General features: G+C 43.3%; 1 protein-coding gene across 4 annotated transcripts in view; it reads right to left on the bottom strand.

Moving 5' to 3' along the window:
- Positions 1-273: 273 nt before the first annotated feature.
- ADGRA3 (adhesion G protein-coupled receptor A3) overlaps positions 274-15,374 on the bottom strand; it is a 102,184-nt gene continuing 87,083 nt past the window's right edge. For 2 of the 4 annotated variants that reach the window (XM_081812551.1, XM_081812548.1), the window contains 5 exons: positions 15,016-15,140; positions 13,815-13,938; positions 4,559-4,704; positions 2,029-2,124; positions 274-1,886 (listed from right to left, as the gene is read on the bottom strand). In XM_081812551.1, the coding sequence (XP_081668677.1) occupies positions 644-1,886; positions 2,029-2,124; positions 4,559-4,704; positions 13,815-13,938; positions 15,016-15,140 (1,734 nt within the window). In that variant the 3' untranslated portion in view covers positions 274-643. The remainder of the gene's footprint in view (positions 1,887-2,028; positions 2,125-4,558; positions 4,705-13,814; positions 13,939-15,015; positions 15,141-15,374) is intronic. The other 2 variants (XM_081812549.1, XM_081812550.1) reach the window with 2 other exon arrangements.

Genomic DNA, 15,374 nt, shown 5'->3' with positions numbered 1-15,374 from the left:
GCTTCTCCCTCTCCCACTCCTCCTGCTTGTGTTCCTGCTCTTGCTATCTCTCTGTCAAATAAATAAAATTTAAAAAAAAAAAAAAAACTGTATTTCTAAAATACATCCATCCAAAAGAGCTTTGATTTATGTCATAATCAGCGAAGTTAATTCTGTGAAAGTCTGGTAATTGATTTACGTATAATGCTCATTAAGATATCCCCACATATAAACATGATTAAAACAGAACTACATGCTTCTCTTATAAAATACAAAAACGTAAGACTCACACAATGACACAAACACCTATTTATTGTATTAAATACAAGCCTGAAATGTTAAGTAGATATAACAGGTTCCAAAAAATTACATTTCAGATTCTCCAAGTCCTGCTGGTGCTTTACAACTAAAACAATGCTTCGGAGGGCTTTTTTTTTTTTTTTTAATTCATTAAAAAAAAAGCAACAATCGGGGGGATATAAAATCCATAAAATCCCAAATGTAGAAGTTTATTCAAAACGGTGCCGAATCCCTAAGGCGGCCGTAAACAGTTAGCACTGGTTCGCAGCTTGAAGGAATGTGAAGCTCACAGTTTGCATGGGTTTCCGCCTCGGAAGCCACCGCCCCCCCCGCCCCGCCCCCGCCGCCCCGCCCCCGCCGCCGGCTACACGGCAGTTTCATGCTTCCACAACCCGGTCCTAATGTTGCCAGCGCTCTCCGTACCCAGCAAGGGGCCGTCCTGCCCGTTGCTCTTGATTGGTCCATTCTGGACGGCCAAGTTGAGTCCGTAAGACTTCTGCTGGCTTTCAAGTTCAACTACAACTGGCTTCCTCAAGGCATCTTTCTTACTGCTGCTTGAAGCGGGCTTTTCGAAATTTCTGGGGCTCTGGGGGAGTGTGCTACAGCCATCACTGCTCTCCTGTTGGGGCGGGTTGTACTGTCTCTCTCTGCAGGCTAGATACGCTCTTCTGCTCCTCGAGTGTCCTTCATTACTGCCCGGCCGGCTCTTAGGGAAGCCGTTCTGCACACTGCCCTCCACGCTCGTGGGGACGTCATAGGCATATTCTCTGAGGACGGCGAGCCGGCTTGCCCGGTGTCCTTTACTTCTGTTTTTATGATGGCGGCCCGGGTGCACGTTTGGGCGAAACTGAACTTCTAAAGGCGCCACGTGCATCTTGATGTCATTGTCCATCGAATGTTCTGTCAGACTATTATCGAGCTGAGGTGTGGAGTTCAAGGGCAGAGGGTTGGTGTGGCACTGAGCTGCAGCAGCCTGCAAGTTTGTTAATTTGCAGCCCTGGGAGGAATTCTTGAAGCTCGATGTACTCTTGTTGGTGCATGAGGATTCAGCGCTGCTGCTGGTGCACTTCGGGGCCTCTCCGTTCGTGCCGCTGGAGTTGGGGGGCTGCACGTCAACCTGCACGGAGTACGAGCTCCGGCCGGGGCAGCAAGTCATGAGCCACGCGAGTCTAACGTCCTCCCTGTTAACGCAGTGGTGAACCACGATGAAGGCACTGAGGCTTAAACACGTAGCTCCAAAAAAGAAGCTAAACACCAAGTCCAGGGGGTAATACAAGGAAACGGCCAAGGCCCCAAACATCCACAAGGCGACATATAAGAGCAAGGTAAGACTGGCCCCCAAAAGTTGAGAATGGAAAGTGTGTTCATTTTCCAACGCTGACGTCGAGATCAGAGACAGAGACAGTGAGTCCTGAGGATGCACTTCGCCGTTTCCATTGGCCGTCAACCGCTGCTGTGCCTCGGTGGGCTCCTTCAGCTCATATCTGCGCTCGGGGTGTCTTTTCAACTGAATAAATATGCTTAGAAAGTACACACAGTTTACGAAAGTGATGAAGCTGGCAGGCCCGTAGAAGGCTCCCAAGGAGGGCTCCCAGGCCATCCAGCAACTAGAAAAGAAAATGAGAAACCGAGTCAGATGCTACGACACATCAACAAACTGTCCCAGAAACTGCGATAAAGTTAGGGCCTGGGAAATCATTAAAAAGAGAAGCAACGGGGTCAGGTATGCAGAGAACACAAAACACTCACTAGGGTGCATTTGGCCGACTGCCGTAATTCTTGATGTTGGCTGCGGCTGTTATGCCACAAACTATGATGGGTATGCCACCTCCGATCAGGTAAAACCTGGAAGAAGGAACAATGCAAATAGCAGCTCATCATTCCAAGTTACCAAGGCGCGCACATCCCGGTGTCTCCGTCCTGCAAAAGTCCTTCCTTCGTGACCAATTCCTATCCCAATAATAAACTGGAAATTAACTTCTGGAGGCTGCTTTGTTAACAATAACTTTCTGAATTTTTTTTTTTTAATTTTTGTTTGAATATCTTTTTTTTTTTTTAAAGCAGGCTACCAAGTTTCCAACTAGAGGAAAGCTGGTCGGCTTCTGCCACCCTGTGGACAAGCACGGCTACTGCAGGTAGGGTTTTAGTTCCTATTCTTTTCTTTCAGCTGGCGAACCAGAAAGTTAGCCCATTACCAAATGGACCTTAAGGTCTCCCTGTGCCATACGTCAGACAAAACACGTAATGACATTATTTGTTTATTAATGTCTGGTTAAACCTGCATGTTCTGGGACACCCTACTGCTGTGTATGCTTATCCCTAGTCACTCAGGCAAAGCAGGTGCTCGGTCCCAGCAGCTTCATGCAGTGTGCAGGCCCTTCCTGACTCCTTTCCCGTGGACTCACTGGGGACAGCAGGAAAAATGAAGGTACCTAAGAACGGAGGGAGACAGAGTGGTGGCGGGCCCTACAAAGAGAAACTTCTTTCCTCGGCCAGACCTTCTTTGAGCTGAGACAGTAGGAACTCTGTGCCCTGGCTGGGTCCTCCTGGGCACGGTCACAATCCTAACTCTGCATCTGCCACTTTGTAGAGACACAGCCCGAGGTCCTGAGCTGGCTGGCTGAAGACTGTATTGGGGACTTAATTAACACCTGTGCTTGGTGTCTTTTTTTTTTTTTTTCCCCTCAGAACCTAACAGAAAGGAAGATGGGACCCCCAAATCTTCAAACACCATCTCTCCCTTCTTTTAAGGCCAGGGACAGACGTGTCAAATTGCCTCCCAACTCTGTGGCCGGGCACTCCTGCTGCCCCTCATCGTCCAGGGACCATTCACCTCCTGAATCTTCTATGTTCTCAGGTGTTCTCTTTCAATTCTTCCCTTTATTGGCTATGGCCCATCTACTAAATGTCAACATGGCCCCAGGACCATGCTTTTAACTAACTTCTCCCTGGGGCATATGGTTCGCGACCACATGCGAGAACATCTCCAGCTGTCTGCAAAACGCTGAGCACCGTCTTCCCTGCTGAGCCCCCGGTTTCCCACAATGTGAACGACTCACAGAAAGTACTAGTGAGCCTACGTCCTCTGAGCGTACCCTCCCCGCCCCCCGTTCTACGTTTCCTATATTCTCAGCTGATGGAAGCATCATGTGCTCAGGTGCCCTCGCTAGAGTAATTTGAAACCATCTTTGAATCTCTCTCCCTCCCACAATTTTAAATCTAACTGGCCATCCATTCTAGAGAACCTGCCTCAAGTGTCTTGAACACGCGCCCCCTCTATTCTCTCTGACGCGCTGTTCGGGTTTCAGTCCTCCCGCGGGCAAGCAAACGACCTCTCGGCAGAATTCCTTACCCTCAGGCTCTCCCATTCATTGAGACGGGTTACTAATGCAAGGCTGTCCTTCTAAAAAGATACCTCGTGGGGCCACTCCCTTAGGTAAAAGTCTTCAATGGCTGCCCACATTTGCACATGGCTCCCAAAGGCCTGACACAGAGCTTTCACCCTGACTTCCTGCAATCTCCACCGATAAGTTCCAGCCAAAGTGCATGCTCAAAGTTCCCTCAGCTCCCCACATAATCCTGTATCTGGAGCGTCACCTCTGACCTTTGCCCTAATCACTCAGGAAGATCATCCCTAATGGTCAATACTTCCCAACACCCACCCTCCCCCCAAATTAATGGCGCCTTTGTTTGCACTTTCCAAAAGAATGTTATCTCCACCACAGTTCTCACCCCACCCACAGCCGGTTCTTCACGGTCTCCTCAGGCAGACTGGAAACTCCTCTGACGCAGGACAGCTTAGGTGCCTGGCCTAGTGCCAGCTCCACAGCCAGCGTTCAACCCACCAGTCACCACTGCTCAATTTGTACTCCTGCAGCCCAGTAATCCATTATTTTTTTATTATAATTGGGAAGAAGGGTGTAACTCCAAAACTGTGTTGTCTTTTGTGGAGAGTAATAAAATGGAAACATGCTTGCGGAGGTTAAAATCTCTGACATGACCCCAAGGAAATAACCACAGCTAACATTTTTTTAGAGCCTGTTAGACGGTCGGTGCCACCTTAAGGCACTTATTTATTCCCACGTTACGGATGAGAGAAGGAGGCCGGGAGAGGGTAGCGAACTTCACAAGGGGCTCCCGGCCAGTACTCAAACCCAGGAAGCCCAGCTTATGGACTTTCCAAAATTTACTCAGCATTGTTTTGTTATGTTTAAAACGGCTTCACCTCAACTGTTTAATGAACGTTTAATAGAACACAGTGAACAAGGATATCAGATACCTGAGCATCGGTCTTGGAGGAGGCGGCAGTTCATCGGGATCCTGGCATCTTTTCGCCTTTTTAGTGACTTGTTTATAGATATTTCGAGCTGTCACTCCAACCCATAGTACTGTAGCAAGAGTGGAATAATGAAGAATTATTCCAACCTAGAAAGAAGATTGAAGAATATATAAACTGAAAGGAGGAAAAAAAAACTCCCCAGGAACAGGGGCCTCCAAGGTTACCAAAAATACCTGGTAAGTAACTTTCAAAAACAGGACTCAAAAACAGCATGAAGGGGGCGCCTGGGTGGCTCAGTGGGCTAAGCGACTGCCTTCGGCTCAGGTCATGATCCCAGAGTCCCGGGATCGAGTCCCACATCGGGCTCCCGGCTCAGCGGGGAGCCTGCTTCTCCCTCTGACCCTCTCCCCTCTCATACTGTTTCTCTCTCTCTCTCTCAAATAAATAAATAACTAAAATCTTTAAAAAAAAAAAAAAAAAACAGCATGAAGGTATATTCTAAAGATGGATTCCTCTGCCCACTAATGAAACAAAGCATTCTAACAGCCGTGTAACAGAGGATCATGTCCTCTCACAGATCCAGGAGACCCACAGACCACACACAACGTTTACCCAAGATAACCCTTCAGACACCATGGAATTGACTCTTAGACAACATTAAACCAAAGGTGTGTTTCACCCAGACACCATGTTATAAAGTAGAGTTCGGTTTCTGAGGCCCATTTTAAGGAGGAAGGTAGAGGGCAAGGGCAGAGAATAAGCTTGTGTGACAGCCCTGAGTTGTTCTAATTCAGAGCTTTCGTATATGATAACGGTAGGTCAGCAAGAGAATATATTGGCGGGTCAGAGGGTGATGTCTAGAATCCAAACTTTTACCTGGTTTTAAAACCAGTATCCACCCCTTATCAGCTGTGATAACTTCAGCAAAGGCGTGTAACATGTCAAACACTGGTTTCCTTGTGCGTAAGCAGAGAGAGATGAAAGTACTGTGGGGCTAACTAAGATAGTCTACATAAAGCCTTCAGGACATTGTCTGGCCCATGATAAGCAATCAAGAAAAATGATAGCTATATTTTTATTATTACTTATTAGGAGTGTGGTTTTAAGTAAATAATGTCACCTCTCTAAATTAATTTTCCTCATTGGAAGAGTGGGAAGATTATCAATGACTATCTCTGGCGTTTCTGTAGGGACTATATGGGCACAATATTTGAGACATAACAGGTACCCAATAAATAGTGGAAACCTGCAGAATATGTAATGGTCACACTAATTAAATTTCTTCCCCCAGGGGGTTATGGAGGTCATGTTTACCATGTGACCTGTGTGTGAAGCAACTCTATTTGGAGCTAGAATTCTAGATGAAGATATATATGGGCCTAAGAAAGGTTTAAATCCATTTTAAGAAAAGTGTATATATCATTGGAACATCAAGGACACTATTCAGCTTTCTTATCTGACTAATTACTTACTATCTGTTTGATCATTTCTTTTTATATAATTACCGCAGGTAAAATCCTATTAACGAAAATCGTCAAGACAAATTTTTTCCTTCTAAAAGGATGGCTCTCTGATCTGAAGAAAATCAAACTGACTGACATTATCAAACCTAGGGCAGTAATAACCGCATTTAGATTGCTGCCCAGAGTTCATTTTCATGAGAATCAGTGTGCAGCCAAAATGCGGCAAGTGAAAACCCAAGTCTTATTTTGCAGGACAAAAATGAGGACAGTCACTGTCCAGTCTGAATCTTGCTCTGACTCGGGAAGTGGCTGGCAGGGTGGGTCCAGCTTGGCCAAACTAGAAGACTCACAGTTATTTTCTTCGTAAGGAGAAAAGTGGCTCCTTGGTTTCCATTAGTTTTACTGTCCGTATGGTAAAAGCAAAATTTACAGAGAAAAGTAGAACAAAAAGCATAAAGTAAACCTTAGACTATCTGGAGTCATACCCAATACTAGATGTAAAAATAGTGTCAGTGAATTTGGTACATAGACACCAAAATGTTCAAGACAAATCACTGGTATTGACTCACAACGGTAGGCTCCACTGGAGGTTTCTCAGATGACGAGGTCAGAAGAACAAGACCGAGCGGTGAAGTAAATAAGTTTAAAAAATAGGAGTGAAAATATTTTCAACACAGGAGGTACAAGATGGAGCATTTTCTTGTTTTAGATCTAAGAGGGAAAACTCAACCTTTAGATTTTGAAGTGTTTCCTATGGCATTTCAAAACTTCCAGAGTGTTCACACTTGAAAGATACTAAAGCCTTCAGTCAAACAAAATTATTACTAATGGTAGAATTTTAGGGGTCTGATGTCACCTAGTAACCATCATGTAAGCAAATTCCCAGATATTCCATGAGAACCAGAATAAAGGGGGAGCAGAGAACCGGCAGAGAGGGTATTTCTTTTGGAATGGGATACCTCCTACTGTTTTCTCCATCAGACACTTGAAATGCAACCTGTCAAATTTCTTTCACATAAATCAGAAATACATGTGGAAAGTTTGTAAAGTTTGGGAATAAGTAATCTAATTCATAGGGCATGTAAACGATTAATTAAATGCAACAGATGATTACTTGAGAAAGTCACCTGACCTTAGGACATCAATTTCCAAAGCTGTAAAACGGATATAAAATAATTATCCCAGAGAGTTGCATTTTATATGTTACTGAACCATATATAAGCTCTCACAAACTAGAGACCGGACATTGTAACGATCATATTTGTAACCCCCAATAACCCTAAGATAGTACAGCATGTAGAGTGAGTGTGCAAAAAAATGATCTTTATATTCATATAATCATGTATGAATACATGTAAAATAGTAACAGCTTCCACTATTGAATGCCCACTGTGTGCCCCAAAATGTACGAAGACAATTTGTAAGTGCTTCCATTTTATCCTCCTAACGTCACCATTCAGTGGAGGGTATTAACCTTGAGCTACAGACCATGAGACTGCATCTGAAAGGCATGCAATCATCACTAGAGGTCACCTGGTCAGTAGCAGGGCTGCAACTCAAACCCATGTCTGCTGGTTTCCAAAACCCACGCCCCTTCTATTAGGCTGTGCTGGTCCTCACTAAATAGTGAAGCATAGTGACCCCAGTGTGGGGGGGGAAGCGGCTCGCGGGGGACGACAGCTGAGTCAGCAAGACTGGCATCTGAATCACCCCTCTGCCACCCAATAGCCTAGTGATTTGGGACAAGTTGTTCAATTCCGTAAGACTCAATTTCTGTATTGATAAAATATAGGAATAATGAGTACCTCCTGGGGTTAATATGAAAGTTAAGATAACACATTTGCAGTAGTTGGCAAGTAAAAGGTCTTCAAATTCATTGATTAAATTTCCCCAAGGCATTTCACATGCCATGGCAGAAAAACTCTTGAGAATAGACACAAAAGGACACCAGAGAAGGTTAGCCGACGCTGTATTTAATAAATTAAATCATGGAGTCATAGAGTAACAAGGTGACTTAAGTAAGATCCGGCCGTGTCTTTTCACCACATAGCTAAGGAAACCAAGGACCAGAAAATTAATTATCACACAATTATTTGGCAGCACATCATGACCCAGAACCCAGGACCCTTCCCACCTGGAGTGAACAGCCCTCGCTACTTTGACACTCGGCTACTCAGCTCTTCTTCAGCTCCTTCTGCAAAAGAGAGTCCAAGCCTGCAGAACGCACCTAGAGTACCACCAGAACTGACTTATGACTCAGAGTGGGAAGGACCTGGCTGGTGCCTAATGGCATCTCCAACAACCTCAACCCATCACTGTGGGGAGGCAAGCATCGTAGAACCCGTTCGTGCCGTCCATAAAGTATATGAGCTCTGAAAGGGAAATAAGAAACGTAAAACTGCACCAATTACGTGCACATATAAAACTGCATATAAGGTATGCACCCATTAGGATTCTAGCAGGTGCACTCAGGGCTCAGCTGGAAGAACCTTAATGATCATGTAAGTTAACTAGCCCAACCCATTATTTTAGAGAAGAAACGTTAAACCCCTACTAGGCTAAGTGACTAATCATACAGATGTGGGAAACAAAGGCAGAAGAAAACTTATTAAATTTCCTACTACCTACAGCCCATTGCCAAGTCCTTGAGTGACATTCCTCTAGGGGCTCAGCTGCCTCGACGTTACTACTTTGCTAAGGGCAAAAGCCAAGCTTAGCCCAACCCCCAGGATCCTGTAAGTCTACTTTAACACATAAAAATTCCTTTAGAAACTTCCTTTATCTCTACCCCTCAAGATGCCTGTTGGCAATCATCCCCCAAGCATATGGCCCACGGATATCCATCTGAAGGGTCTCATGACTACAGTTTTATTAGAAGGCAATAAATGACTTATTCCCAACAATAGCTAGCCCCCTCAAGGTCCTGGAAACCTTGCTTCAAAATTCCTTAGAGACTTTCACTCTCCCTAACCCCCTCCCAACTTGGAAGTATGTAACGGGCCACTTGTCATGACCCAGGTACAGTTCCTTCTGCCCATGGGTCCTGTCCCCGTGCTTTCATAAAACAACCTTCTTGAGGAAGAATTCTCTCTTGGCTGTTGGCGTCGAACCTTTACATCTTTCCTACATCAATACTAGTCATCCTGGCAGACACAGAATTAGAACCTACCTACTAGTGTCTGGAAGCGCAGGCCAGTCCTGCTTGCCTTCCCCCGACTCCCCGCTCAGTTGGCTCCTAACTGAACCACCAAAACGGCAAAGAGAAGCCAGTCATGTCTGAGTCAGAAACGGCAAGAGTGTTATGTTTTTCACAGAAGGAAAAACAGTGGAAAAACAGAAGCAAATGACATGTAAAAACATCTAAAGACTTGCCTTTCCCTTAAAAAAAAAAAAAAAATACATCTTTAAGCCATGGACATTCAATGTAGAGGCCCTGAACACTCCCTGCAAATTCCTCTCCTTTTCTTTCTAGAAAAGGTATAGAATATCATTCAGGACAATGAAAGGCAGTCATCTTCACAATGGCCTCTTTCTATTCATTGCCTCAGTGAAATCAAGGTGTCTGCTTTGTGAAAACAATGAATACTTTTAGACAAACCGAGACTACCTTTACCACCACCGTGGGCTGAGCATTCTCCTCACAACCTCTGCTCAAAATGGCTCCAGGGTCGAATGACTTCTACCATTTGTAAACCAAGGACTTTTTTGTTCATTCGCCCAATAAACATTTGCTAAGCATCTAGTATCACCTACTCTGGGTCGGGTCCTGTGCTGATCCTTGGATAAACACGGGTGAATCAGATCAGTGGGATTCCTTGCAGAGCGTCGGGTCCAGAGACAGAGAACAGGTAAACAGGAGTCAACTGTGAAGGGTTGTAGGCATCATGGAAATTTAATAAGCACCATGGGATAATGAGGGGAGGGGAGGGACGGTATCTCTCAAACAGTAACAGTAAACTGAGACCTACAAACAAGATGAATAGGAATCAGAAGGGGTGGGGGGGAGGGCTGAGAGAACATTATCTTCTGTGCATGGATTCAGCTGACCCAAGACCCATTATCTGACCTCTCGTACGGTCCAATCAAGTTGGATTCCCAGTGTATACTAATGGCCTACAACAGAAATACTCTGCACAGCAGAGAGGTAATTTTTTCAATAGTGACACTAGCAGTAATAAAGTCTCCAGCACCTTAATCCTCTCCATGATTCTTACACACACACTCGCATTTTAAACTGGATGTCAGCTATACAATATTGGATTAGTTGTCAACCTTAGGTTCATGACACATTCTAGTGACTGGACCAAACACGTCCTGCTTTTATTTAATTAGTTATTATTCGTAAGTGGCTAAGAACTTATCAGCAAGACAAAAGGCAAGACCTTGACCAAAACCTGTATCAAACAATATAATCCCCTTCCCCCAAGGTAATCATTACTCTCTATCTTCTGTTTATCATCCCTTTGCCTTCCTTCTACAGTTTTATTGGATCCACATATTTTCATTAAAAGTGAGCGGTTTCATTTTAGTTACTTCTTGCTTTATAAAAAAAAGACAGCAGGGTGGATGTAATTTATGGGACTTAATTTTTCCACATATATTCCTAAGACTTACTCATATTGTTACACATTGTTGTAATTCATTAGTTTTGACTGTTGCATAATATCACAGTTTATTCACTCCCTCTGTCACCAATGGGCATTTGGGCTGCTTCCAGGTTTTCTCTATTGGGCACAGTGCTATGAATATTCACACGCACGTGTATACTCCTAGACACAGGTCTGTTACATATGGGCAAGCGGAGTCAGGAACGGGGCTGCTGGGTCCCAGGGTCTATGCATGGTTAACCTCAGACCGCAAAGCCTCCCAGAATCATCCGCTTAACGTTCCCACCCACGATGCAGAAAACATGCGGACCCAACATGTTCTTCACGACTTGGCATTGTCAGGCTTGACTTTTTGCTGACAGAAAAGGCATAAATGCTACCTCATTGTCTTAATTCGCATCTCCATGACCACCGATCATGCTGAGCACCTCTTCCCACAGATACGGACTCTGTGTATCCTATTCTCTGAAAAGTCTGTCCACTCTCGCCACTTTTTCTACTGGGTTGTTTGTGGCATTTTCGTTGATTATAGTTCTTTTTTTTTTTTTTTAAAGATTTTATTTATTTATTTGAGAGAGAGAATGAGATAGAGAGCATGAGAGGGGGGAGGATCAGAGAGAGAGGCAGACTCCCTGCTGAGCAGGGAGCCCGACGTGGGACTCGATCCCGGGACTCCAGGATCATGACCGGAGCCGAAGGCAGTCGCTTAACCAACTGAGCCACCCAGGCACCCCGTTGATTATAGTTCTTAATGTATTTTTTATTCCAATGCCTTTTCAGCGGTATGTATTAAGAAGAGCATCTTCCAATTTGTTAGCTTGTCTTTCCACTTTCATTAAGGAATCTTAATTAACAAAAGCTCTTATTTTTAATTTGGTTAAAATGATCTCTTCTAGTCAATGCGTTTTAGTGTCGTATTTAAGAAATCCCTACCCAAGGACTGTGATATTTTCTAATGTGAATTTTAACATTTTGGCTTGGCCATGGTAGTTTTTTAATCCACCTGAAGTTGACATTTTTTATAAGGCATGAGTACAGATCCACTGTAATGTTTTTCCACATGGATTTTCCCCAGCTCCTTTATGCTGCACAGAGGTCTCTCTTCGCCACAACTGAAGAGCATACAAACCTTGGTCTCACACCAGAGTTGCATATGGGTCTGCTTCTGAGTCTCTGTTCAACTGTGCTGGTCCATGTCTCTCTCGCTACCCCAAATGCCGCAGTGTTAATGAAGAGAGCCTCCTAAGTCCTGATGATTAGAAGGACAGTCACCTTGCTCTACTCTTCCTTTGCAGAAGTGTCCTGGCTATCTTTATCTTTGGTCCTTTGCTTTTAATGTAAATTTAAAAACCATTTTATTGTGTTTTGTGAAAAACTCTCTTATGTATATATTAATTTCAGAGTAACTGCCATCCTTCTAATAGTAACACTTCCTGTCCCTGGGCCTAGTATATCATTTATTTAGGTCTTCTTAAATACCTATTACAATTTTGCCTGTAAATAGTGAACATCTTTTATTCATTCTTGGTACCTGATATTCTTTGATACATGGCATCTTCACATTAATTATGTTTCCTCATAGTTGCATTTCTGCATCCAACTTCTGTATGTTAAACTTGGATTCACTCTTGGCTAAACCTTCCCATTACCTCAAATCATTTATCTGTAAATTACGGTAGGGTTTTTTTTTTATATAAATAATCACATCATCTGACAGCTCAAATATTAGTCCCAACTTATGGGTGCGGAAGCTGAGACACAGAAAAGTTAAACACTGAAATCACAGGATCTCAAAGAGATAACTGCACCCCCACATTCACTGTAGCCTTATTCACCGCAGTCAAGAGATAGAAGCAACCTACATGTCCATCAGCAGATAAATGGATAAAGAAAAGGTGGTATATCAGTACGATGGAATATTATTCAGCCATAAAAAAGGAAGGAAATCCTGTCCCATGCTACAACACGGATGAACCCTGAGGACATTATGCTAAGTGAAATGAACCAGTCGCAGAATGATGAACGCTGCACGATTCCACTCAGACGAGGTATCTAAGTAGTCAAGCTACAGAAAGTAACACAGTGGTTACCCAGAGCTGGGAGGGCAGGGGAATGGAAAGCTGCTGTTTAACAGGCACAGCGTTTCAGCCATGCAAGACGAAACGGTTCTAGAAATCTGCTGTGCAACACTGTACTTCTACTTAATATTAAACTGTACACTTAAAAGTTTGTAAAGAGGTAAGTCTTTTGTCATGTTTTACTGGCAATTAAAACAAAAGTTAAATAAATAGCCCATAAAAACAGCAAAGTAGACCTGAGACCCAAATCCAGGCAGTTTGAACTCAATTACTACATGGCACCACTTCCTATCATGCATATGGAAAACAGTATGCAAATATAGGAAATATGTACAATTTTTTATGTCTATTCATATGTTGAATAGTTTTGGTTTTTTTTATACATATCTCAGAAGAATACTGTTCACTGAGGTGACGTGTATAATTTATTTGAAATTAAAAGTTGAGTATTTTTAATTTCTCTTATTTACCACACAAGAAGCTTCTGATTTTTATATCTTACAGTTAAATCTTTTTCAAATTCCTATTATTTCCATAAATAGATGAAATAATTTTTAAAACCCTACTATCGGGGCACCTGGGTGGCTCTGTCAGTTAAACATCTGCCTTCGGCTCAGGTCATGATCCCAGGGTCCTGGGATTGAATCCCGCATCGGGCTCCCTGCTCAGTGGGGAGCCTGCTTCTCCCTCTCCTTCTCCCCCTCCCCCTGCTCATTCTCTCTCTCTCTCGTTCTCTCTCAAATAAAATCTTTAAATAAATAAGTAAATAAATAAAACCCTATTGTCAGAAAATATCATTTTTTTCTTAGCCCAAGTCAGGGTTTTACAAATTTTTTAAATTAAATGTTCGGCATTATAAAAGACATAACAAGTAGCAATGAATTCCCAAGGATAAAGAGACAAGCTCCCTAAGTCACGTGTCCAATCGTGAAATAACAGTTCAAAACTTGGGAGTACACCAGTTAAAAACGTGTCAGTGACAGACACTCAGCTTAACTGTAAAGAAAAACAACTTTAAAAAACATGCTTCCTTCTACAGTTAATAAAACATGAAATTACTTTCTAATGTCATTATTTTTTCCCATTTCAGGTTTTCACTCTGACTTACCGCTTGGCAGACACTGCCATTTCTGGTTTGGGTTATTCCTCCCACGAAGACCACACAGGTCAGGAAAACATGAAAGCACAAGTTCACAAGCATGTGCCAGCCCTTGAGACTGATTCTAATCAAACTGTTAAAAGGAAAAATATGAATATTCAGGCTAGTTCATGTGAGGCAGGAGGCTATGATATTCATCCGCAAGTTAGCAATTCCAACTGCATAAAAGGCCAAACGTAAATGTTTTATGCTTAAACATTTTACTTAAAATACATGTACTATCAGACACACACACACACAAACACAGGATTTGAGACCTCATTTCACTCAATACAGTTTCTTAACATTTCACTTCATGCACTAAAAAAGACAAGTCATTTATGGAACTATTGCATCCACTAAAGGCTAAACAAATTCTCCATAATAAGAAGTATCTGGGCTTCTGTTAGTTACCACGTCTTATGACAGCTGGATTATTTGTTTGCTTCCAGGAGATTTCTGCAAGCTGCCGATCTCTGCTTTTCTTGACCTACTAGGATAACACGGTCTAAATGCCCAGTACATTTCCTCCTGGCCTTTCATAACAAAATGTTGAAGTCTTTCTTTCTTTTAATATCAAAATCTCCTTTTGTTTCTTCACTAAATGTCAAGAAATGCCATGTAAGTCCAGCTTAAATAGGAAAATACGTTCTAGCAAAACCTCTCGTAGAGTGAATTTCTGCTTAGCAAATCCTTCCAGTTTGTTATTCCCTACCATAAAATAAAAGTTTCTGTAGCTTTGCCTCCAATTAACAAACCATCTCCATGTTTAAATGCCACAAACTGCCTTACAAGGGCCATCTATAAAACAAAGAAGATCACAACATGCACAAAGGCATCAATTAGAAGTACCACCACCGTCGGCTTCTGGAAGACACTGCCACAGGAAACAAGCCTCCAGCTCACCTCACCCGCTTGCTGCCCCCCCTGTCCCACCTCCCAGCCTCCAACACATACCTCCCATATTCTTTCCCAGAAACAAACAGACCATCTCCTGGACTAATTCCTTATGTCTCGAATTGCATGAACTGAAGGAAGCTTGTACGTATTCTAAAGTAATGGCTCTTCCTTCGGAAGGTAAGCATGGTGTTGAACTCAGTTTTATCCTAATTCGATGTGCAATAAACTCCCTCCACTCGAAGTCCCCCATTTGCCAAGTTGCCTTTCTTACCTGTGATGGTATATATAACTGATGATGACCGCCAAGAGGCTTAAGAGGAGAATGACAGCAGTAGTATAAACCACGGGGTGCAGCAGACCGGCTGCCTGGGCGTAGAGTTCGGATCCTGTCAAGTCCTGAGGGAAAAAAGAAAGTCCCGTTCCAGGTGCACGCTTCTGGACATGCAGAGATTATCTCCAGGGACGAACCACACGCTGACCCTCATATCTCTTTGTTTTATTCAAGGACCAATGTTTCATGCTATCTTCTTCACACCTTACTCTGCCTTCCTAACTTCCACTGTGCAAGTTACTTATGGGTGGTATGTACATATGGGGTGTGTGTGTGTGTGTGTATACGTGCATACATAT

Source organism: Leptonychotes weddellii, chromosome 2 (assembly GCF_054177405.1).
Source record: "Leptonychotes weddellii isolate Sample4059 chromosome 2, ASM5417740v2, whole genome shotgun sequence".
NCBI classification, from domain to species: Eukaryota; Metazoa; Chordata; class Mammalia; order Carnivora; family Phocidae; genus Leptonychotes; species Leptonychotes weddellii.
This window is presented reverse-complemented; position numbering and strand designations above follow the sequence as displayed.